This window comes from Amblyomma mixtum, chromosome 3, assembly GCF_055824585.1.
Source record: "Amblyomma mixtum isolate Tamu chromosome 3, ASM5582458v1, whole genome shotgun sequence".
Lineage (NCBI taxonomy): Eukaryota > Metazoa > Arthropoda > Arachnida > Ixodida > Ixodidae > Amblyomma > Amblyomma mixtum.
Genome location: NC_143014.1, coordinates 161,761,083 through 161,785,924, shown reverse-complemented (window position 1 = coordinate 161,785,924; position 24,842 = coordinate 161,761,083). Strand labels below are relative to the sequence as shown.

At 43.7% G+C, this 24,842-nt stretch overlaps 1 protein-coding gene across 7 annotated transcripts in view; it reads left to right on the top strand.

Moving 5' to 3' along the window:
• The window catches only part of vir (VIR_N domain-containing protein), a 234,002-nt gene that overhangs the window by 176,784 nt on the left and 32,376 nt on the right, over positions 1–24,842 (top strand). For all 7 annotated transcript variants that reach the window (XM_089581727.1, XM_089581720.1, XM_089581721.1 and 4 more), the window contains 7 exons: positions 3,812–3,972; positions 6,243–6,507; positions 8,390–8,486; positions 9,174–9,328; positions 15,455–15,576; positions 18,184–18,254; positions 21,639–21,826. In XM_089581727.1, the coding sequence (XP_089437853.1) occupies positions 3,812–3,972; positions 6,243–6,507; positions 8,390–8,486; positions 9,174–9,328; positions 15,455–15,576; positions 18,184–18,254; positions 21,639–21,826 (1,059 nt within the window). The remainder of the gene's footprint in view (positions 1–3,811; positions 3,973–6,242; positions 6,508–8,389; positions 8,487–9,173; positions 9,329–15,454; positions 15,577–18,183; positions 18,255–21,638; positions 21,827–24,842) is intronic.

Below are 24,842 nucleotides of genomic sequence, written 5' to 3'. Positions count from 1 at the left end.
CAGTATGTTGTTTTTACTGAGAGCAGAGCTTGGATGAGCCAGCAAATTACATAAAAGAGAAGAACATACAGCAACGCTCCTCATGAATTTCAGTAACTGCCTAGTCAAGGGAATTCTTCGCTGGCTATATTTCGTTCATGGGTTTCATTGGCAACACTCTTTCTACTTGACAAGTCCAGGCAGATGCAGTCAGTGGGACAAAAGCAGTGTAGCAAGTGCTGCCAAGATACGAGAATATTAAACAAAACTTATTTCTCATGCTGCTCAATCAGCTTGCATAAATTTGTTGTATGCACTGAGCTTAGAAGTGCCAGCTCCCTAGGTCACTCATGCTCTTCTCAAACTGTGAGGTTGCCATATCTTGAGAGGAGGCTTTCAGTGCTCTGTGAGTCAGAGCATAAAAAGATAGCACATGTTATTACGATGGCGCCATCTGTTGCTAAACATTTTGACATAGCGATTGTCTCACCAGCAGGTCAAGTGGTTTCGTTTTTGTTATCAAAATGAAGGGTCAGGTCTACAAAGTGTTTTGTTGTGTCTGTGCAGTTATACATTTATATATTGTATGCATGACGATGCAAAGCAAGAATTCAAAAATAACTTGGCAACTGTGATGGTGTGATTGTCATTCAGCATATGTTGAGCTTAATCGCTCGTAGGGCTTGGAAATATCAGGTTAGGAGCGAACCTCTTGTGTGTGGTGTGCCGAAGTGCTCACAACCTTTGTCAGGTTATGCTAAACTGTCATTTCAGTCTGTCGACATTAAGTTGTGATTGTGTTGTGTTCATGGAGGCTTCTAGTGGTTCATGGAACAGATATCACAGCAGCATTGTTGCACTGCTTAACACGCTCAGCGTGCTCTCATGAAGGGGTAAAGCATATAAACTTATTGCTTGTTAACACATACTTCTGGTCACGATAAGAAACATGCCCTGTGCAGATTTTGTTCCAGCAGGACGTATGGCACAAGATGCAGTACTTCCCGCTTGACCATTGGGCATTCGTCGCCACTTCACTTACGCTTAATATTTATTCATAAAAGGATGTGTGCCGGCGATAAAACTCTCCCATTCTATGTCTTTCTTCTCTTCTGCTTGTCACAAAGGGTTCAAAAGCATCCATGCTATACACAAGGACTTTGTTAAATTGAAAGCGAGTGGAAAATTGCTTTGTAAATTGCAGACAAAAATAAATGATTCTTGATGAAACTAATGTTGGAAGAAGAAAACGAAATTTATTTCATTGTGAATTTCATTAAATCAAGTTTTGTTATGTGGATGTCCGGCTGTGTATGCTAATATAATATAGGTAGTTGATGTTTCTGCATGCGCCCCTGTTCATTTACTGAGGTTGTAACAGACAGGGCTCATTCGTTGACGCATCAGATGCCAGTACAATGCTGAGTGGTGTGGCTAGAGCTGTGGGAAAACCAACTCAGTGTCACATGTTTAATACAGTGCAATCCACTTATAATGATATCGAGAAAACTTGAAAATCGGATCGTTATAATGGATTATCATTATATCTGGACCGGCATAAAAAATTAAAAAAAAGCTAGAACACACCCACATATTCCCCTATGAATGTAGGTATTACCCCATGCATGTAACCACCGCCACAGGTGCTCCTGTCAAGGACGGAGCATAGCGTCTTGGCACTCTGTCAAGTTCACCGAGCAAGCCACTCTTGTTGGAGCTCCCCTCAAAAGATAAAAACAACACGATGTTATCGCGCACAGCATCGTGTCATGCTGCAAGTTCTGTGCTGTGGGCAGCGCGAAATGGAGGAACGCACTAAGAAAAGCTAACGGTCTTAAAAGTTTTCAACGACAAAAGTTGGTGGGGAGGGTCAGAGATATCGCCCTGCGCTCAGTCGCTGCCATTTTTACCCACGAATGCACAACCGGGTGGAAACGGTGAAAACTACCTACTGTTGCAGAAATAAATGTGTGCAGTAGAATGCTTCTCTCAGCAAAACGGGCGGATTGTTTGAGCACAAATTTAGCTCAGAAATGACATTTGGTCGGCAGAATTGTTTCATGCTACATTTGTTTGGGTTACTTGCCTGAATCTATCAAAAAAAGTCACATATTCGCATCGTCTGCAGCGATGACGAAGGAAATCAAGCTGTCCTGTCAGCGATCGCACCGGTGGCATCATCTGGTTTGTCGACCGTGGAGATTCGGCAGAGGGGAGGTTTTGCGGGATCTTTGAAGAGTCCATTTCACCAAAAACGAGAAATTTAGTGGAGTTTTGGCCAAACTGCATTTATTGTGATCATCAGTAAAGGAGCTGAAAAAGCGTCTTCAAACCTTTTGCAAAACAACCTGACCTCCCCTCCTTCCCTTGCCAAATCTCCACAGCCGAGAAACGAGATGGCGCCATCTTTATTTCCTACGTCGTCGCCGCAGACGATGTGAATATCCTACTTCTTCTGATAGAATCAGGTAAGTGACCCAGACAGATGTGGTATAAAATAATTCTGCTGACCAAATGCCATTTCTATGTGAAATTTGAGCTCGAACAATGCGCCCATTTAGCTGGTAGAAGCATTCTACGGTGCGCATTTATTTGCGCAATACATTGTATGTTGGTGTTGTGTGAAAAAGCGTTGTGTTGCGGCCAAGCAAGCCTTTCCCTCCTTCCTCCAGCGATTGCAATGATGGTACGGCTTGTTTATGATGATATGATGATACCGGACATCGAACTCAATATAGAGTGGCCGGTGCCACACAGCGGTTTTCAGTGACAACTGAACTCGATGGAGATTTGAGATTGATCATTGAAATCTCAAGGGCCCTTGAGAGCAGTCTTTCAGGTATTAAACATTGAAAAAAAAAAGTGATATAGAAACTCAAAACAAGTAAAGAAAATCTTTTTGATTTTATTACAAAACTTTAAACTGCAATGACCAGTTCAAAAATCAATTTTTATTCAGCAGTCAGAATGACAGCTCCGCAAACTGCCCAGTGGTCAGATGTATACAAACGGTGTTCTTTTGAGATGTGCCATGGCGATTTGCCCATTTTTGCATCTTAGCGTGCTTTGTGTTAACCAAAACCAAGAAGTGCGCCATAGGTGTTGCAACAATAGTGGCTATGAATGCGACAAAAGTCGGTCACTGATCTGTGGCAGCTTTGCTGGCGAACAGTGAATGCTTCCGAAGCAAAGTGCTCATCGCTGCCCATCATTGGCCCTCCATCACTGTCTGTATTGTGCCGAACTGAAGTGTTTGAATTACTTTTTCCAAACAAACTTGCAATTGAAAACAGCACTTCAGTTTATGCCTCGTTTTATTGCTGCTTCGCGTCATGTTTTTGCTCATTGTTGCTACCCCTAGCACCGTCTTCTGGGCCGTATGCTCACTTGTCAATGATAATTGAAGCTGGATGTGTGGCAGCAATGCATCTGGATGGCCATTGGCTCAATGGGCATTGAGATTGCCTGTGTGACAGGGTTATTAGACCCCACAAATAGGTCGACTTCGTGCATAGGACAACGTTCCCAGTTTGGGATGGCTATTTTTGTAAAGAAAAAAAAAGTTAACTTATACGCAGCAGTACACAGTAGGATTTTTCATGAGATGTTTGTTTTTCTTGTTTCTATACATTTTATTCCCAATATCTGATTCCCTTGTAAATAGGCTAGATTGAGCTCAAGAATGTTATGTGTATGAACATTAAGGTGACTGCATTTTGATAAAGCAGATACTGTTTGTTGTGATTCTGTTGCCTTGCAGGTGTAAATCTTTGGTTATGCCTAATTGTCATTATCCTCTTCTTTCTTCCTTTGTCCACTACCTGACCACCAGCTTGTGAATGCTCTGCCATCAAAGGAGCAGCTCAATACAATATGCTCGTCTCTGGTGCAACATTTGACAAATTCTTCTCACAACTATAGCACTGTGCTGCTGGCACTGCGCATATTGATCATGCTGACAGAGCACGACTTTGGTTTTTATGCTGTAAAGACGTAAGTACATTTTTTCTCCATGTATGTGGTTTAGCTTTTGAGCACCCACTGTCCTTGAATAATGTGTGAATAGAAATGTATGCATGAGAAATTTTAATTTTCTTCGAGTCAAAGAGGAAAGAAGAGTCTGTTTCTTGAACTGTAGAAAATGTGCATTAGATTGAATTGCAAGTTTTGGTGGGTTTTTATTCTTTTACTATTTAATTGGGACACTCAGTAAACTGAACAGTGAAAATGTCAAACGGGATTTGCCGCAAAGTGTGCTGTCATTTGAAATGCTGAAATTTTGTGACTTGTACAGTTTATAGCTTGCAGATCAAATCTGCATTGGCTGGATATGACTGAGTCACAGTTTTAAGGCCAGCTTACATGCTGTGAACTTTTCTGGCAAAGTTCATGCGGCAAAAAATATAGGGCAGCATGCTGCCAGCATACATCACCGTCCTGGCAGGCTGGATGTCTGGCTGCCGCAGCAATGCTGGCAGTGTGCACCATGGCCTCATGCTGAAAAAGATGTGGCAATGGGCATTTTCTTCCTTTTTTTAAAATTTCAGTTGTAGCATACAAATAAAAAAAGCAGGAAAGAGAAATGTGTTGGGCACTAGTGTGTTGCATAATTCAGGAAGTCAGCTTCACCTCATGATTTTCCCAGAACGTGGCATCGCTGGTCTTTAGTGACACATGCTTGTTAGTGCCTCACAATTGAATATGTTGTCATGATAACCACCAAGACATGTCCGCTTTATAGAACACACAGACTACGCTTACATACCGTATTTACTTGCGCAATTTGCACACCCCTAATTTATTACCTGGACTTATAAAAAAAAACGTTTGCTTGGATATTTTGCGCACCCTGCTGTGCATTCATGAACATGCATGCAGGTGCGCACAGTGCATGCTTCAGAAGATCGGCGTGGCCGCGTTGCCACGTGTGGCTGTGAAAGTTGAAGGAGTGAGTGGTGTTAAAAAAAAGTCAGTAATTCGTTTGCCAATTGGTCCTGGTAAAGAAAAGTCAGTTATGCACCATTTACCCGCCGGCAGTTGCTTTCCTGTTTGAGCGGCTGCGAGAGCAAACTTCCGGTAAAGTCTGGAGTACGCGTCGCAGCAGAACCCAAAACTGCCAAGCCGTTAGCTGTTCTGTTTGCTGCTGCTCAGCCGGGCTGCATGCAAGGGCATTGTCCGACCCACCAATGGGGATCCTAGGAGTTGCCGCGGCGGGAGCGAAACTATTTATTTTAATTAAAGCGTATGAAATATTGCCCTGCATCTAAAAGTTTGCATAATTATAACAAGCCCAACACATTCTGTATTGCCTTACTGTCAGGTTTAATTATGAGTAGCCCGTGCAAACATCAAACATCCCTGTGCGTCGCTCCGACTGAGTTATCTGGCTATGCATTGCATAGGAAAGCACCGACTGAGAATTGCACAGTGACATCACTGACTGCGTCGAATATTTTCGCTGTAGTCGCAGCATGTTTAACGGGCCTGAGACTCTCTACCACTCGTTAAAGGTGTATAGAAATCTAATTTTTCGTTTCGTATTATCCTTTGTAATTATGCACGAGACATTACTATACATGGATCCTAACCATAGCTCGGCTGTTGAAACCGAAACAGGTGAGAGAAGAAATTCAATTATAAATTATTTAGCAGTCATAGGCAAATACCGCATGGTGATCCATGTATAGTAATGTCTTACGCATCATTACAAAGAAGAAAGCATGCAACCGAAATTGGGTGTGTCTACTTCTTTGAAGCTCTACTGCTTCAAATATTTGAAGGCAGTCAAAATTGAAAGCAGTCGTGACACAGCCTTATTCCTGTATCTTCTGCTACTTGAAGACAATAGCACTGTCTTGTGCACTAGCCAGTTATAGTTTGACTTTGATCACAACACAATTCTTGGTCAAATTTACTCTTCAAGAATGCCAGAGGTGCACTTCGTATGGTACCCTGCATTTACGGTATGTGCCATTTTAATAAGTATGTGCATAATAAAGATCTTCATGTTAATGCAGGTTTGTGGGAATAATATTCTCTGTTATTTTTAGTCAGTGAAATTAACAAGACGAACTGAGCTTCTTGTACATAAATGAGTGAGTGAGGATTACATAATTGAATAGAGGACAGCTTTTCTAGCTTTCATTTCTTTCCTTTTCTCTTTTTTTCATGCCTTGTCGGATCATATAGTGGTGGCATTCTTTGGTGGTGGAGTGTTATGTCTCCAAAGTGTGCCTTTGTTGGCCATTTATATGTTTGTACAGAGCGCTGGACAAGGAGGAGCTGAGCCTGTGGTTCCTGTTTGAGCGTTTGAGCACGAGCTTCAGCAAGGACAGCTCGGACTTCCTGTCAACGCTGTCTGCATCGGTGCAGCTGCTTCGCACGCTGAGCAGTGTGGAGGGTGTAGTGTCCCTGGGGCAGCTTCGCACTTTGCGCCTGAGTGCCGCAGACATGGCTGCTCATCTGGCCTGGGAGAGGAGAGATGACAAAGAGTCACATCCACTTCTGAGGTTGGAGAAGATGCTGGTGGTGTGTACCTTTTTCTTGCACTTCTTTCTGCCTGATTTAGAATTAGGACGTGTGTTTGCTGGAGACAGAGCCCAATGGCACTGGTTTGAATATTGACGGGGTGGATTGGTTTATGCAGGCTCACACTCAGCTAGCTTGGATCTAGAAGGAGATGCTTAGCTGCCCACTCCATAGCATATATATAAAGGACACCACATTGAATTCATTTGCTCACCAACATGGTGCAGTGAAGGTTTTAGAGGCAGAGTCAACAAGAACAGGTTTACTTTCTGACTGTGTACCATTGTGGCCTTAATAGTATGAAGCACACTTCTCTAGCGAAAACTACGAGGTACCGAACATATATGCTAACAAATTCCACTGGTGCGCTCGAATATAACTCCAAAAAGCCTTCATACCTTCTGCATGGGACATGTGAGAAAAGTTCAAACACTGAAACATGCTCCATATTATTTTGGAGACACCTGTACGTGTACAATACAAACAAGGACTGTGTGGTTGTTGCACCTTATGGGTGAAGGTTTTTGCGAAAGGCACTAAACTGCACGTAACTGTAAGCAAGGCTGATTATTTAGGGCCCTCCTTGCTCCACCGCACAGGGGTCCACACATCCATCCGAGTAGAATAACGCTTGGAAAGCAAACTGGAGCTGCACGTGCACTACTGGGCTCTTCTAGCAGGATAGAGGAGGGGAGTAGGAGAGGAAGGAGGGTAGGGAATGCCACAGGACCAGCTCCTTGAGCACTGTTTGCACACAGCATGTGTTGGAGAGGGCAAGTGCATTATTTTTATTTACAATAAAAGTTTGTTAATTCAACCCCTACTAATTCAGAAATCCGGATAATTCGAACTGCCGGCTCGGTCCCGGCCAACGCCCATGTAAATCTATGGCTCCAGACACTCGCTAATTTAGATGCTACGGGTCTCGCACCAGTTAATTCAAACAAGCTCCCGAAGGAATCTGCATCCAGGTATAACTGGCGCAGCAAGAAGTCACTACTCCACTTAGCCAGAGTTCCATGCTCGCAGAGTCGCCCACGCGCCACTGATGTGCGTCTAATGGCTGGTGTGACGACGAACGAATAACCCCCACCTCCAATAACAGTCCTGCCACTTAGTTTCGGTTTCGTTTTTCTGAGCTTCGCACTAGCCTGCAGTGACGGTGGCTCGACCAGCCAGCATCTACCAGCCAACCTAATCCCGCTGAGCACCGTTTTGCATGCTGATTGGCACAACACTGTTGTTTTCTTTCCCTTTTTTTTTTATTTCACCACTTTGGCACCACTAAGCCGTTTTCTTCGCATCCATCCGCTTGGTTTCGTTCTCTCGCGCAGCAAAACTGCATGCTCCTCACGTGCCGTTCGCTGCCTGTGCAATTAATTCTCCCCACATGCGACAGTGCCGCTTTTGATGGGTGTGACGCGATGGTGGTGGCGTTCCACCGAGTTGCACCGTGAACAATACGGGAGGCTCTTATGATTTTGGAGCAGTTATGCTTCAACGCTCCCGATAGTATGCATGCAGTAAAGCATTGATGGAAATGTGAGAAATGGTGATTGCCGTGCCGTTCTCATCTCAAAATTGGGCAACCACCATCCAGTCTTTCACCAAATAAATTTACTGTGATGCAAGCAGTCCTTGACAGTTTTTCAGATAATTTGAACATTTTTTTTCGGTCCCTTGAAGTTCGAATTAATGAGCTTTTTCTGTATAGTCTTGTAATGTTTGCCCATAACAATTAGTAAATCAGCTTTTCATGAATGCACTTCTGCTGTTACTTCTTTTTTGTTAGCAAGTTTGGGTGATCATTTAAATAGCAGACATGTTACTACTTTCCTTATGATTGTTGTCTTCTGCTGACTGAAGTTTTGTTAATTTGTAGGACTATTCAGGAGAAGAAGAAGCTCTCGAGAGTCTGCTGAATGGGATTGCAAATCAGGTGGAGTTACTCGGAAAGGCAGCAACGACACCCGAGAAAGGCAGGTCACATTTTTTTCTATATTATAGTTTTTTTTTTCGTTTTTCTTCTGGCTTAAAGGTCAACTCCGGGGTTTTTTCTACCTCGTCTGATTTTACTGAAACTCTCATGCAGTTCTCTGCAGTTTTCTGGTCCTTTGTGCCAAGTTTCACAGTGGGGTGGTGTTTTATTTCAGCACAAATTAATTTAAAGTTTTCCATTTCGTGGTCTCAGTTGAGGAGATTTCTACATGCAAACTTGCTTGTGGGGCTGACTGGACACAGCCATCGATATTCGTTCTGTGTTTGTTGAAGGACAAAATTTTGAGCTGGCTTTTGGCTTTTGATAACGACCCCAACGCTCACTTACACTGGCTAGTTTAGCCAATCAACGCACACACGATATGTTTTGTGACAGTTTCCATGACATCATAGGACGGTCTGTTGTGACATCATTTCGGTAGAAACCCAATTTCAGTTTTGGTTTCCTGGTTTTTGATATTTTTAAATTTTTCTACTTGGTATTTCGAAAAACGATGTTTTGGACTGGAGCGAGGGGACTCTAAGGAATGTGATGTGATTATCAACTCAAAGTGTACAAAAAAAAAAAACACGGAGTTGGCCTTTAAACAGAAAAGAAATGGTTACTTTAATCTTTTATCTAATCTTTTGTTTCAGTAATGTGCCTCTTTGCTTATTCTTTGCTACAGAGATTGCTGAACCTGTGCTCCCTCCTCAGGATGGGTTGTCAGCTCAGTTTGCCTCCAGAACTGTTTACGTGCTCGCGGAAGTAGATGAGCGGCGACTCAACCCAACTTATTGGCTTTCTGCTGTTTCTGAAGACCCGGAGGAAGAACCAGACCAGGTTTGGACTACGGCCTTCTTATACCTAGAGAGTGAGAAAGAAAATGGCAACTATGGCCTGCTTGAAACTGTAGGGGCATTGCAGCTTTGTTTTTTAATATATTTGGTAGGCATGTGCGAATATTCGATAATTTCGAATATTCATTTGAAAGGTGAAGTATTCGATATTCAATTCAATCGGAATGTTTGGTATTCGAAATCTCTTAAGTATTCGTCTCAAGCGAATAACGTTTCGGAACTCTTGTTGCATGTGGTGTTGGTTTATTATTATTTATTATTTATTAGTTGCCTGCATCGCCCCGCAGGGCATTACAGCAGGGGGGGGGGGGGGTGGGTACAGACTTCATTAGAGGTATAAAACAGTTATTGTAGTGCATGGAAAAATGCATCATTAGATGTGATACATACAATGCTTGATGGCAAACTGTTCCAGTCTTGAACAGTTCTAACATAAAAAGAATAACACAAGACATCACCCTTGCAAGAAAATTCCCTGACGTTCAAGCAGTGGTCCAGTCGCTTTGAGGTATAATGAGGTGCCTGGATATATTGTTTGCGGTTTATGCCAGTTTTCGAATAATAAATCTCATGGAAAAATTTCAGTCTGATGTACCTTCTACGGTCCTTCAACTCTTGCCATTTAAGTTTTCGTTTGCTTTCCATCATGCTAACTTGCCGATTATAATTACCATGAACAAATCTAACATTCTGAATTTTCTCTAATTTGCCTACACACTCAGATTTGTGCGGGATGGCACTGTGGCGTGCGTGTAACCAAAGCCCCGACTCCGCGCCACGTGCCTGCGCTCCCACACATATGCCGGAGCTGGTCTGCGCATGCTCGGGGCAACAGATGCGAACAGGCGGAAGCGTAGCACCCAGGTTGTACCTGCCGGATGTCTGTGGCCGCACTGTAACCGGCATGGCGGTGTGCATCAATGGAGAGAGTTAGCATAACACAATCTGCTGCCACGCGCGCACTGCCAGTGGCAAGTGCTGATTGGTACGACGGGACAGGCATGCAAACAGCCGGCCGGCTTCTGGCGCCTTGCGGCAACCTCAGAGTGATCTGCACATGCGCAGTAACTCCCCGTGGAAGTGGATTGCACTATTCTAAACCTCTCTAATCGGAGGATGCATGGCTTCTTTGACTTCCACAAAGCGAGTCTGAGCTGACTGCAGCTGCAGCAGTCGCTCTTCTCCGCGTGAAATTTGCTAAACAAGCGCGACGGCACGAGCAAGAAGGGGAGCTAGCTCGAGACACATGGAGATGAGTGCCCCTTTCTGATGCCCGACGCGGGGTGGCACTGGGCGCACAGTGCGTACACATCGCTTAAAAGCAACAGCTGCGCAACAATGCAGTCGCAATTAAGAGCAGCAGTTGGAAGCCCCACATATAGGTCTCAGTCCCACAGACACATCGGCACCGCTTGTAGGTTGGCTCCCCCAATTTCTGATGGCCATTTTTGCAGACAGTCAGCACAGCTTCAACGAGCATGACAAAGCTTCAGTGCATTCTCTCTTTTCTTCATGTAATGGCCTTGTGTGTTACAAAAAAACTTGATATTGAAGATGCCAATCTTGCCAATCAACCTTTTTGTGTGCTAGAAGTAGGAAATATTCGCTTCGAAATTATTCAAAGAAAATACTATTTGCTTTGAACAAAAAAAACACTATTCGCACATGCCTAATATTTGGAGTCAGTTTTTTTTTTTGGCCAGTGAGGGGGGCAAGTAACATACAATATACACTGTATGTTGTGCGCTATGACCTTTGTAGAGTTTTTTATGATCTGTTCGCGAAATCTCCACATAATTTGTGCACCCCCTTTTTTGAAGCCTTAATTTAAAGAAAAAGTGCACAAATTACACTAGTAAATATGGTAATTGTGATGGGCCCAATTATTTAGCCACTTCAAAGAAATAAAATGTAGGGGTGGGCAAACATTGAAATTTTAAAATACAAATTGAATACGAATATGATGAAAAAATTGCTCCGAATATCTGTTCAGCGTGAAGAAAATATTGCAGAAAATGATAAAAATGCAAATGCTGTTGACTTTATTTTTTTTTTTAAATAGTGTATGGTCTTTCCAACTGAAACAAACAGAACTAGACTGCCTCAGCACCATATAAAGAAAACGTGCACAGAAATGTTTACTACTTGAATAGGTGGCAGAACAGTATCCAACCTGTAATCTGATCATGCAAAATGAAATCCATAAAATGACTCATGACTGACAACTAAAAAAGTTGGCCAACAATTAAGTTTCTCAGTAATGCAATTTATGAGTGCAGCTGCGGCAGTATTTCACCTATAGGTGGCTGCAGGCGTAACGTGCAGTGCCGAATGGAGGTGGACATAGGTTCACAAATTACACTAGTAAATATGCTAATTGTGATGGGCCCAGTTATTTAGCCACTTCAAAGAAATAAAATGTAGGGGTGGGAAAACATAGAAATCTTAAAATACAAATTGAATACGAATATGAAGAAAAAATTGCTTCGAATATCTGTTCAGCGTGAAGGAAATATTTCAGAAAATGATAAAAATTGGTAGCGCACACAGCAAACTGCCGCTGCCGAGCTTATAGCTGAGCTTCTCCTCTGGGAATCCTTACTGTAAACATTTGCAAATGACATTACAGCTTTAGTCATGTGACAGCAATGCAAGCATGTCATCTGAGGCTAATACCATTTGTCGGAAATGACATTAAATGCGCCACCTGACAGGAGTCTGTTGCAGTTGCTTGGAATTCAGTGCCTTATTTGCCTTTTTTCCTATTCTCCTCTAGATTCCTTAAATTTCGAGAGATTGATCATCAATCACGCATGTAGCTGCTCATGTAACTGCTCATGTACACTATTTGCTCTTAGGCTAAGCCATTTAACACAAAATGTCACACCTCACTGTTGAAGTAAAAAGTTGTAAACCGGGAGAAGTACGATTCCGCATATGCTAATTAAAACAGCGCGGCAAAATGCCACGGGTGACAGCCAGCACAACTGTCCTTCAACATAATTTAAGGAGTCCATTCAGACAGTTTGGTGGGAGAGGGGAGAGACGATGGCTGCACGCCGCAGGTGGTAGCGCATTAATCAAGCTGTCGATATGAGTACTGTTGAAAGACCCAGCACGAAACTTCTTGAAGCGGCGGCGGTGCCGAGAAAGGGCATAGGTGCCGCAGCTCGTGTCAAGCCGCATCTTCCTCTCCCTGACTTCCCAAAAAGGCTCGAACCATCTCGAACCCAGCGGGAGCCCAAGCCTCTGAGCTTGCTCCAGAGCAATCTATTTTTTTTTGCCGCCGGTCGTTGCCACGTGACCTGCGTTCATGCTACCGCTTTCCTCCTTGCATTATCATCGCTATCGCCGCCTTTCATCCTCCGCTGTGCCCTAAGAATGCTCTCTATTATCCTTTGATGCACTCGTTCGCTTTGTTACGCCAAAGCACGCCGCTTAATGCAGGAACAGGTGCCTAAGAGCTGTTCTCTAAAATAACGTGATGGCTAGTACAACCTCATTAATGTCGAGTCCAGGGGACTGGAAGAATTGCCCGGATTATCCAAAGGTTGATTTATAAAATGCTGTGCGCCCCCGAAAAAAGAAAAAAAAAAAGAAATGTGCAAATGTGGAAATGCAGTGAAGCCTTATGAAGAGGCTCCATGGCACAAACACCGAAAAGCCCGTGATGAGCGTACAGCTTCGGCAGGCTAAAGCAACTCGGACGTAAGCGAGGGGAACGCACATTGGCGTCAAAAGGGTGAGAGTGCTTCTAAAAAGGAAAAAGAAAACAGCAACGCGGTTGGCGTGCACAAGCAACATGAAGCTGGATTTGGATGACCGGTGAATGTGTTGTCTGACAGCTGCAGTCACTGCGGGCGAGTGGGGATGCTCAGAAACTGCAACTATGTGGCTAGGCTATTTTTTGGCCTGACAACTGAGGCCCTGCGATCGTTGTCATGCCTGCTGTTACACCCACTTAAAAGGTATGCGGGTTACTCTGCACTTTGTAGTAGGCGAGAATTTGACGCGATGCTTGCCCTGTTATGACACCTCAACTCGCCCCCTCGGAAGCCTCATGCAAAATTCTGCAAGTGGGCTTTTCCCCATATCATAGTTGACTACAACGAGATGGCAGAGCTTACGCTAGGAGAGTTAAGAAAGCAACAGGACGATTGCCATGGATGTAGGCGTTTGGAAGGTTAAAAAAAAACAACTGTGCACTTTCTTTTCCTGTTCGAAGTGGGTGGTTGCCCATCTTGTTCTCAAGAGGTAACGTGTATGGGAATGTTCAGTTGCAGAATTTCGCATGAGGTCAATTCTTGCTGCGCCCAAATGTAAAAAAAAAAAAAAAAAAGTGCAGCCCTTAGACGCGTTTATATGGTATTACACTATTTCTCTTGAAGGCACACTTGTGATCATTGAAGAAACTGCCATATTTACTCGTGTAATTTGTTCACATTTATTTTTTTTTAAATTAAGGCTTCAAAAAGGGTGTGCGTAAATTACGTGAAAAATTCCTGAACACCTAAAAAAACTATACAAAGGTCATAACACGCATTATATATACTGTATATTGCCGCTTATACGTAGACCCCCCCATCCCGCATCCCTCGCTGGGCAATAAAAAAAAAAAGTCGACTCCAAATATAAGATGCGTACCACCTCCCGCCCCGCATAACGTAGTTTCTTGTGGGATGGCATGATTCTACGTGTGCAGCTCAAAGCAATAAATGTGCAACAATACAATCGTGAAACCAGCAGTGGGATGGGAGGCAAAGGATATAACAGTCGATAAAGTGGGGCCCTTGCATGTAGCCCTGCTGACTAGCAATAATCCGGACACCAAACAGTTTGGTAGTTTTGGATTTGGACACGCGTGCAACTGTTCGTCTGGGAAAGCGACTGCAAGCACAAGCGAGCCAGGTAAACAGCACACAATTCGTGCCCTCGCCACTCGCACCTTTCGCAACCGCACACAGTTATGGCGGCTGCACCGATCTTCCTAAGCCGCCTTGCACGCAGCCATGCACATGCGGGGGGTCTGGCGCAGCAGATAGCACAAAGTGAGTGAGTGAGTGACAACTTTATTAATGCGAAAGCATTTCTGGGCGAAGTCGGCAAGGTCGCGTCATCAAAACGTGTCCACAGCAGTTTGAAAGCAACCACAGCGTCAAATTTGAAAAACCAAAATGGTTGATTGAGATAAAATAAGGTATAATCAGAGTAAATAAATTGATCTTTAATTAAAGCATAAGATGGTTATGCTAATTCAGTAGTTAAATTAATAAACAAAAGGAAATAATAAAGAGAGGCAAAGAAAGGTGACTAGTGCCAAGGGGGCATCAATGCTTTTGCATTCTCCCAATGCGGGTCGCCGCAATGATCTCTAATTTTTTTTTATCCCAAAAGCGAAGGGGTTAGCGGGGGAGGGAGAGAGGTCCTATGTTGGGTAGGCCTCCACTATCCTCTGAGCCCAGTCCAGGATCTTGTCCTGGAGATGAGGCGCTGGGCTGCACAGGGCAGCCTCCCACTGCTTCTTTGAATGAATATTGAGGGATTTGGATGGGGGTGACGAACACAGCCCCACATGATGTGATCGAGGTTGGCTTTGGGCAGGCAGAAATTACAAGCTGAGAAGGGATAGATAGCTGGGTGGATGAGGTGGCGGAAGGTAGGAGTGGGAAGAGTGTGAGTCTGAAGCTGACACCAATGAATCTTGCAATACTAAGAGGTTTTGCAGTGTGGAGTGGGGTATACAAGACGACCAAGGCGGTAGTGATTGACATATGTCATGAAAGGAGAGGTGGCGGTTCCGTGCAGTAAGCGGGGCCACGTGGCCGAAAGCGGACTTTATGGCCAGTGCAAAACATGCAAGTAAAAGTTTTTTTTTCAAAAATCAGGATGCAAAAGTTGGGCTGCGCAAATTACGTGAGCAAATATGCTACAATATTCTCAGCTTTCTACTCTTGTCTGCTACAATGTTAGCAGTCTTATGTGTAGTATTTATTCCTTGGCTTTACTCCTAAAGGTGCTTGCAAATGTGCTGAATGGGTGAAATCTGATGATAGCTGTTAGCGTGTCTAAAAACTGCGCTCCAGAATGAAAGCAGCTTCTCCTTACATAGCAGGTGGAGGTTGATCTGGTGTCTCTGGTGGAGCGTACGCTGCCTGACTTCAACCTGAAGAGCGAGTTGGAGAAGCTGACCCTCCCTGGAGATGAAGGTGTTGACAGCACCAAGTCACCACTGTGAGTGCTGCTTGTAGTTGGCCTATACAGCTGCCTACATAAGTTCTAAAAATGTTTTATGATGGGAGAAAACTGATTTTGTTTGCAACATAAGTATGCAGCCAAGAATCTATTCTGTACATGCATGTGCAAGCTATGCGTTGCAGCTTCATTATATAGACGCTCTTTGCGAGTTTCTTTGGGAAACTGAACTGCATTCCATTCTGTAACTTTTTCCTACATTCGCATTTCTTTTTTTTGAACCCATACCTAATGGTGCACATGGCAAATACAGTAGGATCTCAACCATACGAATCTCATGAGTTCAGGAAAAATATTCATATCATCCGGAATTCATTTCACTCAAAACAAACAAAATTCGTATGCAGAATTTACGCAGACCTTTTTCTGCTGACGGATTTACTTTTGGCCATGCATCACCGCCGACTTGCAACATAGGTGTTGTGCTGGTTGCGCCGCTCACTGCTCATGGACTGGTGATCGTGTCATCGGTGATGTACGTAGGGCCGCACTGTACTTGCAGAGCGCACCGCGTGACCGGTGATCCCTGCGTCAGCGATGTACGGGCAGCAAGCACTTGACGGTGCGGTCGCGGCTCGCACGTTCGTATCATCCACTGTGGGCGGGAAGTTGTTCATAACATCCAGATTTCTGCCCATTACACATAGTGCACTCTGGCTAGGGCATTTTAAGAATTTGTATCATCCTGAAATTCGTTACAAGCGAAATCGCATCATCTAGATTCTACTGTGTAAAAGAAAACTGCTCAGTTTTAAGCTTCAAATTCACACTGCATTGAATGGCACTTTTCTGTGGCTTCTGTGACCAGAAAACTTATGTATACTGCTGATAGCTAGCATTGAAAGATGCATGCATAGGCTTTTGTTCTGTGCACAAGAAGGTTTGAAAAGAAACTGTCTGAAAACTTGCCCATGTTATCAGAAATTGTAGCTTATCAGAAATGCCCCTAAAAAGGACAAGGCATGCCAGGTGTTTACAAATATTTGTTACATGAAAAGAGTGAAAAAGACCCTCATAGGGAGAACATAACTCACCGGTCAAGCCACTTTCCTGAGACGCGCTACCATCGGAGTGTTGAAGTGCATGGATACGCTTCTAAGGTACCCTCCACAATAAATTCACTTGCAGCAGCCCACAGAGAGCTCTTCTTGTCTTCTTACCATTCTTGGTCGTTGGAAGCTTTCGTTTGTAGTTGCCGTATTAGTGTGCTGTTTTATACTTCTTTTGAAAGGTGTATTGGCCAATACACCCTGGCCTGGTGCTCGGCTCTTCTAGGGTAAGATGCTTGGGAAAAGTGTCTAGACCTCAGTCGCCTTGACAGATCACTTGTGGCTTTTTGGGGCCCTTGGGGCCATAAAGGGCCACAAGTTGGGCTTCTACCGCACGAGGCAGATTTAGGGTTGCTTGACGGCGGAACTTATCGCTGATCCGTCAAGGAAATTGTGGTCTAGACCCTTTTCCCAAGCATCTCACCCCAGAAGAGCCGAGCACCAGGCCAGGGGAAATCTTGTACCCCATAAAGAAAACGGTGGGTACCCGGCGGCACTAGGGATCGAACCCAGCACCTCCTGAATGCGAGGCGGCTGCTCTACCACAAGGCTCTACCACAAACAACATAAAGCAAGATGGTGAAGCGTAGCTAGCCGAGCACAAGAGTGAACGCCATGTCGTTGGCTCCCGTGCAAGCTACGCCGGGGCAGCTACTGAGGAGACCAGTGCTGACACAGGTAGTCACATGGCAAGACCTTCAAACTTTTGCTTTTTGTGTGCTTTTGCATGTAGAATCGAGCTGAGGCTGCAGTTCTGAAAATGAAGAAACAAGCTTTCCACTGAGTCAGAGGTTGCACCACAAAGATACCTGGGTTCAAAAAATGCCATTTTTATATTGTTTGAAGCACCACCGTGGTTGATAAAACATTTTTTTGGAGTTCTTCCCTGTAAATTTCAGTAATGAAGTGTTGAGGCAGCTTAGGAATTGAGTCATACGACTGGGTACTTCAATTTTTTAAAAAAGCGATTTTTTGCCATTTTTTTTTGCAATTTCAAATCTGTGTCCCTTTTAAGCCCTAAGGCCACTGCCACCTCATTCAGGGTTGAATGTGGGAGGAACTCCCCCTTTTTTTTTCTTTTTTTTTACTTCCTTGCTTCAAGAATGGTACATGGACCCTCTGAGTACCATTTAGGTGAGTTGCCATAGTTTAAAGTTGTTACTGAGGTTTGTCTTAGAAGTACACGTGTGATGGCTCACATTGAGCGGTTTGCTTTTTTTTTTTAATCTGAGTCTATGGAAGGCAAACCAAAGATTGCTAGACTTTTTCTCCTAAAATTTGGCTTAACTGATTTTCTTGTGCAAAGACTGATAAATCAAATAACCAGAAGTTTGTACTTTGTGAATATGCAAAAGGTGTGGCACACAGCTGCTAGTAAATTGTCTCATGCAGCTGAGTCTGCAACATAAAGTTGTAATCGAAGTTCACTTTAGAATCTCTTTTCAAGGGATTTTTCTAGGCTAAAAATTGTCCAATTCTGATTCGTAGGCTTTGCTACACTGAGTGCTTGCTGCTTTGTGGTTTTTCTTTATTTCAGGGGAAGCAAGCGCAAGTCTCAGCTGCTGATGGGACCAGATGGCTCAGAGCCCAGCACTAAGAAACCATTCAGTGCGTGCAATTTTTATTTATGCTTGGGGTGGTTGGCTTAGTGGGCATGTTGGGCCATGATTTTCATTGCACTACCAATGTGTTGCCTCATGTTGTGTTGTGAAGCAAAGCATTGGCACCTAATTCATAAGGTAATGAGATTTGGAGCATTTTTGAGAAGTGCTTAAATGTGCAGCAGCATACAGAAAGCCTGCCACTGAGATTTTGCTAAAAAATGATCATATTTAGTTGAATGTAATATGTTTTTGTTTTTTTTTACCGAAAGTAAAAGCGAAAGTCACCGCTCACATTAGGGTTGAATCTAAAGAAGAGGCAGACTATGCCTATACCGTATTTACTATCACGTTGGTTGATACATTGTATGGGTTGACCCCCACCTTTGGGAAAGGGTGAAAAAAAAAAAGGTTGGAATGTTGTGTAGGTCAACCAACGGAGGCTCCAAGATGCAGACATTCGACTAAGGCAACTGGCATCACACATTACTTATCGAAGCAGCGGCGGTGCATTGAGAAACTCGTCACCAAAAACTACGTTCTTGCGTACCAAGCAAAAATTAGACGCTTCATCTCGAGGACCGTATGATAGAACATGCGACATGCAAAGGCCTTCATTTTGTTCTGGTGAAGTTCAGCAGACACCCTCAACTTCCTCAGCACTGCTAATGTTTCATGTGAACAGTAATACTAATCCTCGTCAGGTGTGCTTGGCGCTCCTGCTGCTTTCCTCGGTATCGGTATGTGATGCACTTTTTAGTGACATTTAACTCGCTTGCTGTCACGCAATATTTTGATGGCTCCATGCTGAAGACAACAGCTCCTTTAAATGCTGCCGAGAACTGTCACCAACATTTGGGAAGTGTGACTCTCCATGCAGTTGAGCGACTGGGAGAAGTGTCTTTTTTACGATGAGGCCTCTAGAGCGCGCAGTCGATAGTGAAAGTACAGCGGGACTCTATGCTTACCGTATTTACTCGCATAATTTGTGCAGTTACTCTTTACCGACTCACCCAATTTTCCACCCTTGTGAACTAAAGACAAACACAATGAGCCCAGACTGCTAGGTTACTAAGGGGGAAGCTCTTCTAACATATTTACATGTACCATATTTACTCTTGTAATTTGCACACTTCTAATTTTTCACCATTTTTTTTTTTAACCTATTACTCTCACATTTTAAGCTCCTTGCTGTGCCAGGCCACCAGCATGCACGTGGGTGTGCGCAAGGCAGGCTAGGGAAGAATGGTGCCTCGCCGTGTGTGTCTACAAAAGGGTTTGAGGGTTGAAGGGACGACCTGCTGTTGCCATTTACCAGGCTATCTCACTCGTTGGTGGACACTCCTGGACAAATAGTTGCTAGAGCAAACTTCTGCTCATCACCGGTGTGCACCGGAATCCAAAACTACTGAACCGTTTGCTGTTTGGTTTGCTGCTAGTCAGCTGGGCCGCATGCGAAGGCACTGGTTTATTGCCTTTTATCTCCACTTGCCCCTGACTGCTGGCCTTGTGACTGCAATACATTGAGCTGCGCACGCGGCGTCATGCCGCGTGGAACTACATAACATCGAGTGGGGCGCAAGGTGGTATGCGTCCTGTATATTGAGTCAAGTTTTTAGTGGGATGCGAGTTGGGGGGAGGGGGTCGACGTGCAGGCTGCAGTACACAATATATATTGCGTGTTACGATCTTGTAGAGTTTTTTAAAACGTGTTCGCGAAATCTGTACATAATTTTCGCGCCCCCCTTTTAAGCTCTAATTTTTAAAAAAAAGTACGCAAATTCCGCAAGTAAATATGGTATATGACACAAGTTTTTTTTTTTTTTTTTTACTCAGTTGATCTGTTTCTGAACATATCTTGCATTAACCAAGGTACTAATGTAATGCAATCTTTTTTTTTTTTCTCGCTGCTCCTCATGATAGCTACAGCAGCAAGCTTCAAATGCCTTTAGTGATATGAAACTAATCATAGCGTGGAGCAGTTGTGCTTCTTTGCTGCGAACAACAGAGGGTCCGGACTAGCCTCGTCAGGGACAATGATGTCAAAAGCTAAAGCCTTTGTAGGTGGCTAGCTCATTATGTTGAGGAACCCACCAGCCGAAGAACACCTGGATGAAGAATTAATCTGCTGCTTGCAGGAAAACTAAAGCAGAAACTTTTCATCTTTATTCTTTATTTTTACTATTTGGTCCACACTACTAAAACATGCGCATTCAGCATTTTACATGTCACTGACATGGCTTTGCACCAACTATCAACTGGCCTGCTTTTATTATTATTATTATTATTATTATTATTATTATTATTATTATTATTATTATTATTATTATTATCTCTTCTCAAATAGGGATTAGCTATTTGGTTTTGTTTGGTTTGTTGAGGTTTAACGTCCCAAAGCAACTCAGGCTATGAGAGACGCCATAGGGAAAGGCTCCAGAAATTTCGTCCACCTGGGGTTCTTTAACATGCACTGATGTCGCACAGCGCACGGGCCTCTAGAATTTTGCCTCCATAGAAATTCAGCCGCCGCGGCCGGGATCGAACCCGCTTCTTTCAGATCAGCAGCCGAGCGCTGTAACCACTGAGCCGCCGCGGCGGGTTTAGCTATTTGGAATGGAACCTGTAAGCCCAGCAGTGACTGTATCGCAAGGGTTCAGGATAAGTTCCTGTTCATTTGCAAGCAATGTTTTCGTCACCTGAAAGATGCAAGTGGTGACGTTTTCTTTGACTAGTCTTCCTATTCTGTGGTGCCGAAGAGTGTAGAGATGTTCTCTTTCTTTACAAACTCATTCGTGGTGATATGTTGTGCGATGACCTGCTCGGGTTTGCTGACATTCGCGTGCCGAACAAAATTGTCCGGTCAAATCGCCCTTTCATGCAAATGCATTGTGCTTAGTCGACACTCTCCCAATGACAGATTACAGTCTTCGTATAGTACTTGCTTTGATTGTCTAGACATCTTTCAAAGCTCCTTATCCTTAATTTCAAATGAATTGAAAAGTGTGGTTCTTCAGCTGCCATTCACTTGTACACATAATTACATTTTTTTGGGATGGGGGGTTCTCTCTTCTGTTTACTTGCGCCTTGAATTAAGTTCCGATCAGGTGCTGGCCTGCTACACTGTGCTTTTTTGTTATGCTTTCTGTTTGGTCTTGATGCAGAGGCCTTGCTATCGTGTAATACTTTTTTTTTTTCGTCTTGAATGGTCAGTGCTCCATTATCCTCATTGTTTTTCTCTATCTGAAAATATTTGTACATTGTCTTGTGTACGGTGTACCAATACCAAGACCCAAGGGTTGTTCGTGGGCATCTGGAATAAATATTGATTGATTCGATTATTATTATTATTTGTTGTTCTCCCTTTTATGTGATTCTGTCATCATGAATGCAGTTGCACCGATGCGGGGTCGGGGATTGTCACGGAGCAGCCTGGGCCATCAGTCGCGAGCCAATGACCCTTTCCGCTCACGGCCACCCAACACCAGCCGGCCCCCATCCATGCACGTGGATGACTTCTTGGCCCTTGAATCGCATCAGCACCCGCTGGCTACGGGAGTCGCCAAGCGCCCGCTGGTCAAGGCAAGTGCCACGTTTTGATGTGCACTGTAACTCATCTAATCAAAGTAATTGTAGCTATGCCATCAGCCATTGCATATGCAGGTTTTTGTTATGGAGATTTAGATAATACTGTAACAGTCAACATGTGTACTGTGCCATGTATCATGTAGTAAAATGAATTCTAATACGTGCTAATATAGTAGACTGTCATTCAAACTTCATGTTTGACCAGAGATTTTTGTTTGAATTATCTTAAGGGCACCTTAACACTTTCCTGCCAGTGGGAAAAGTAGTAGTTGTTGGGTGGTATAATATTTTTTTTTCCATTTAATGGAACATACTTGATACTAAAGTGTATAGTATCAGCTTTCAGAGGAGGAAGTTTTCTTTTCAATGGGATTAGTCCCAGTGAACATGTTTATTAAAATAAATGTGAAAAAAGAAGTTTACACAAAAATTTGCAGCAATGCAGGAGAAAACATACAAAAACATAACATTTCTTCATATGTACAAAACAAAAAAAAGTTCAGAATGTAGTACATTTTCTTTACGAGGGATCTGGGCAATGTTTTAGAATATTTCAGCCGTATGTATACAGAATTTATGGAGGTGTAAAAGGAAGCGTTGGGTCTGGTGTGCATTGTGCCAGTGCACGAAACGGTTTCTTGATGCAGTAAAGCATGAATTGGTTGCACCTTTCTGGCAGAAGACATTTAGTTTTTTTGCTGAGCTTTTCTTTCTTCATAACATAGCTTGCATTTTCTGTATCGCTTCATTTTTTGTGGCTTGTGCTGAGGACCGTGGGGTGCATCACCTTTCGGAACAACCGGGGGAACCGTGGAGCTGCTCAGTCCTAGAAGCTGCTCAGCCAGTTACAGCCTGAAAGTGAACTGGTCGAAGCATGAAATCCTTGACAGTTCTGGCACTTCATGCCAGCAATGCTCGTCAAACAGTATGAAACTATTCACCACAGCTTTGCCTAGTCATTGGAAAAACAATGTCTTCCTAGAATGCACGCACTTCAAGCGGACATTGTAGGATCGTATAAGTTGGTTCAACATGTCGACTCCGAGCATGCCCACATTGTGCTACTCTATGAGTTGTGGCTTCCTGATCAAGAGATTTGTCCATGTATTTGTCCACTTTTTTCGTTCATTTGGCAAGAATGAACTCATTTGCTGTGTGGGCTGCAGACATCTTATGCACGACCTGCATGTTCTGCCATTGTAGGTACAAAGCATCCTTTTCCTGCAGCCAGTGAATGTCTCCTCTTTCTGCTTTTTCACATTCTGCGTCCTTTAGTTCACTAGGAAAGCCATGGTGTTCTTTTTGCATTGCGCCACAAGCGAGGGTCTTGAGTTCAAGTAGATGCACAAACAAGGAGGTCATTGTATGGATATTGTTCAAAGAAATGGTGTATCCCTGATCAAGGTAGTTCTCACACAGCTGCGTCGCAACATCAAATGCTGAGCCCCGCACACTAGGTGCTTCGCACTTTCCCATATACAGAAGAATCTCGATGATACGAACATGGTTGATACAAATTCGAAAAAGTTCCGTGGCCGGAGTGCATAATGCACAGTGTGCTGAATTTTGGATGTTTCGAACTCTGCTGTGCCACTACAGATAATACGAATGCACGAGCTACAACCGCTCCCTTGAGCACTTAGCGCTGCCCGTACATCGCCGACTTCATGATTGCTAGTCGTGTGGTACGGACCGCGAAAAATGGCTGCCTAGCCGAGTTTGTTATTGCTAGTGAACGCCCGTGAACACATTCCAAAATGAAAATGTATTAGTCATTGGACTACTCGTCCACACTTGCGCCACCATCCTCACTAGCGCCGCTGTCGTCATTGTTGCTGCACTTCCACAGCACTTCGTTCTGCATCGTCATCCAGAAAAATCCCCCACTTCAAAAACAACCACAGCACATTGTCGTCCCGCGATAACCTGCACTTAGCAAACAACCACGCCACGACATTGCATGGAACAGCTGAAAATTTTGCCTCGCTGCAGTCACCACACCTGTGTCACTTGTTTCGAGACATTGAACTTGCAGGCCCGGCGCGCAGTTGTTAGTTCCTTCAGCGTAAAGAGTGACAGCCATCTTGAATGTAGACGTGAGCGAGTGCCGGGCGCTTACAAGACCGGGAATGATGAAGCACTACATTAAAAACTGGTAAAACGCGACCGGCAGTCTTCAAATGCGTCAAACATGGCCAAAAAGAAGCTATACATGAGTAGCGTCTGCTCTTCCATCAGCGACCGACACCCCCCGGAAACGCTGCCGTTTCAAGTGGCAGTGCCGCCGCGATTGGAACAGCTACCCTTCCATCAACTATCGATACTCCCTTGAGGGCTGAGTGCGCAGTTGAAAGCGAAAAAAAAAAAATTCTTCCGAAAAAGCTCACAGAGTAGCTGAATGCTACTGGCTAGAGCTGTAGAGCAAATATAAAATTGCAACCACGCTGTAGCATCTTTGATACCTCGTTTGTCTCGCCGTTATTTATGATGCCATGCTTTGGTTGCAATTGTAAGTCGAACGTCCTGCTTTAATTTTTTTCAAATTTTCAGAAATAGGTCGACTTATGATGATGTAATTATGGTATGCATGAAATGGGCCCAAATTTGGCACAGATGTGTGAACTTGTATGCTGATCTCAGAACTGCATTTTATTTTAAGCTAGCTAGCTTAGTTGTATAGTAATTATAATTAAAGGGACACTAAAGAGAAATAGCACACTTAACAATATGGATACAGTATTCCTCAGAAACACTGCCAACATTTTTTCTGAGCGGTAAGGTGGCCGCATTCCTGACAAAAAAAAAAAATGCAAATGAAATTTCCGAAACCATTCGGCATTCAGATCGCCCACAAAATTTGCTCACATCAATGTAATTTTTAAGATGTCGTCGTTAGAGTCAACCAGAGTGAGAATACCTAGCCTGGGTCACATGACATGACGCCTGCCATCGGTTTTTGTTTTGTTTTGTTTTGTGGTCCCAGTGATCTCGTTCTTTGATATAAATTGGT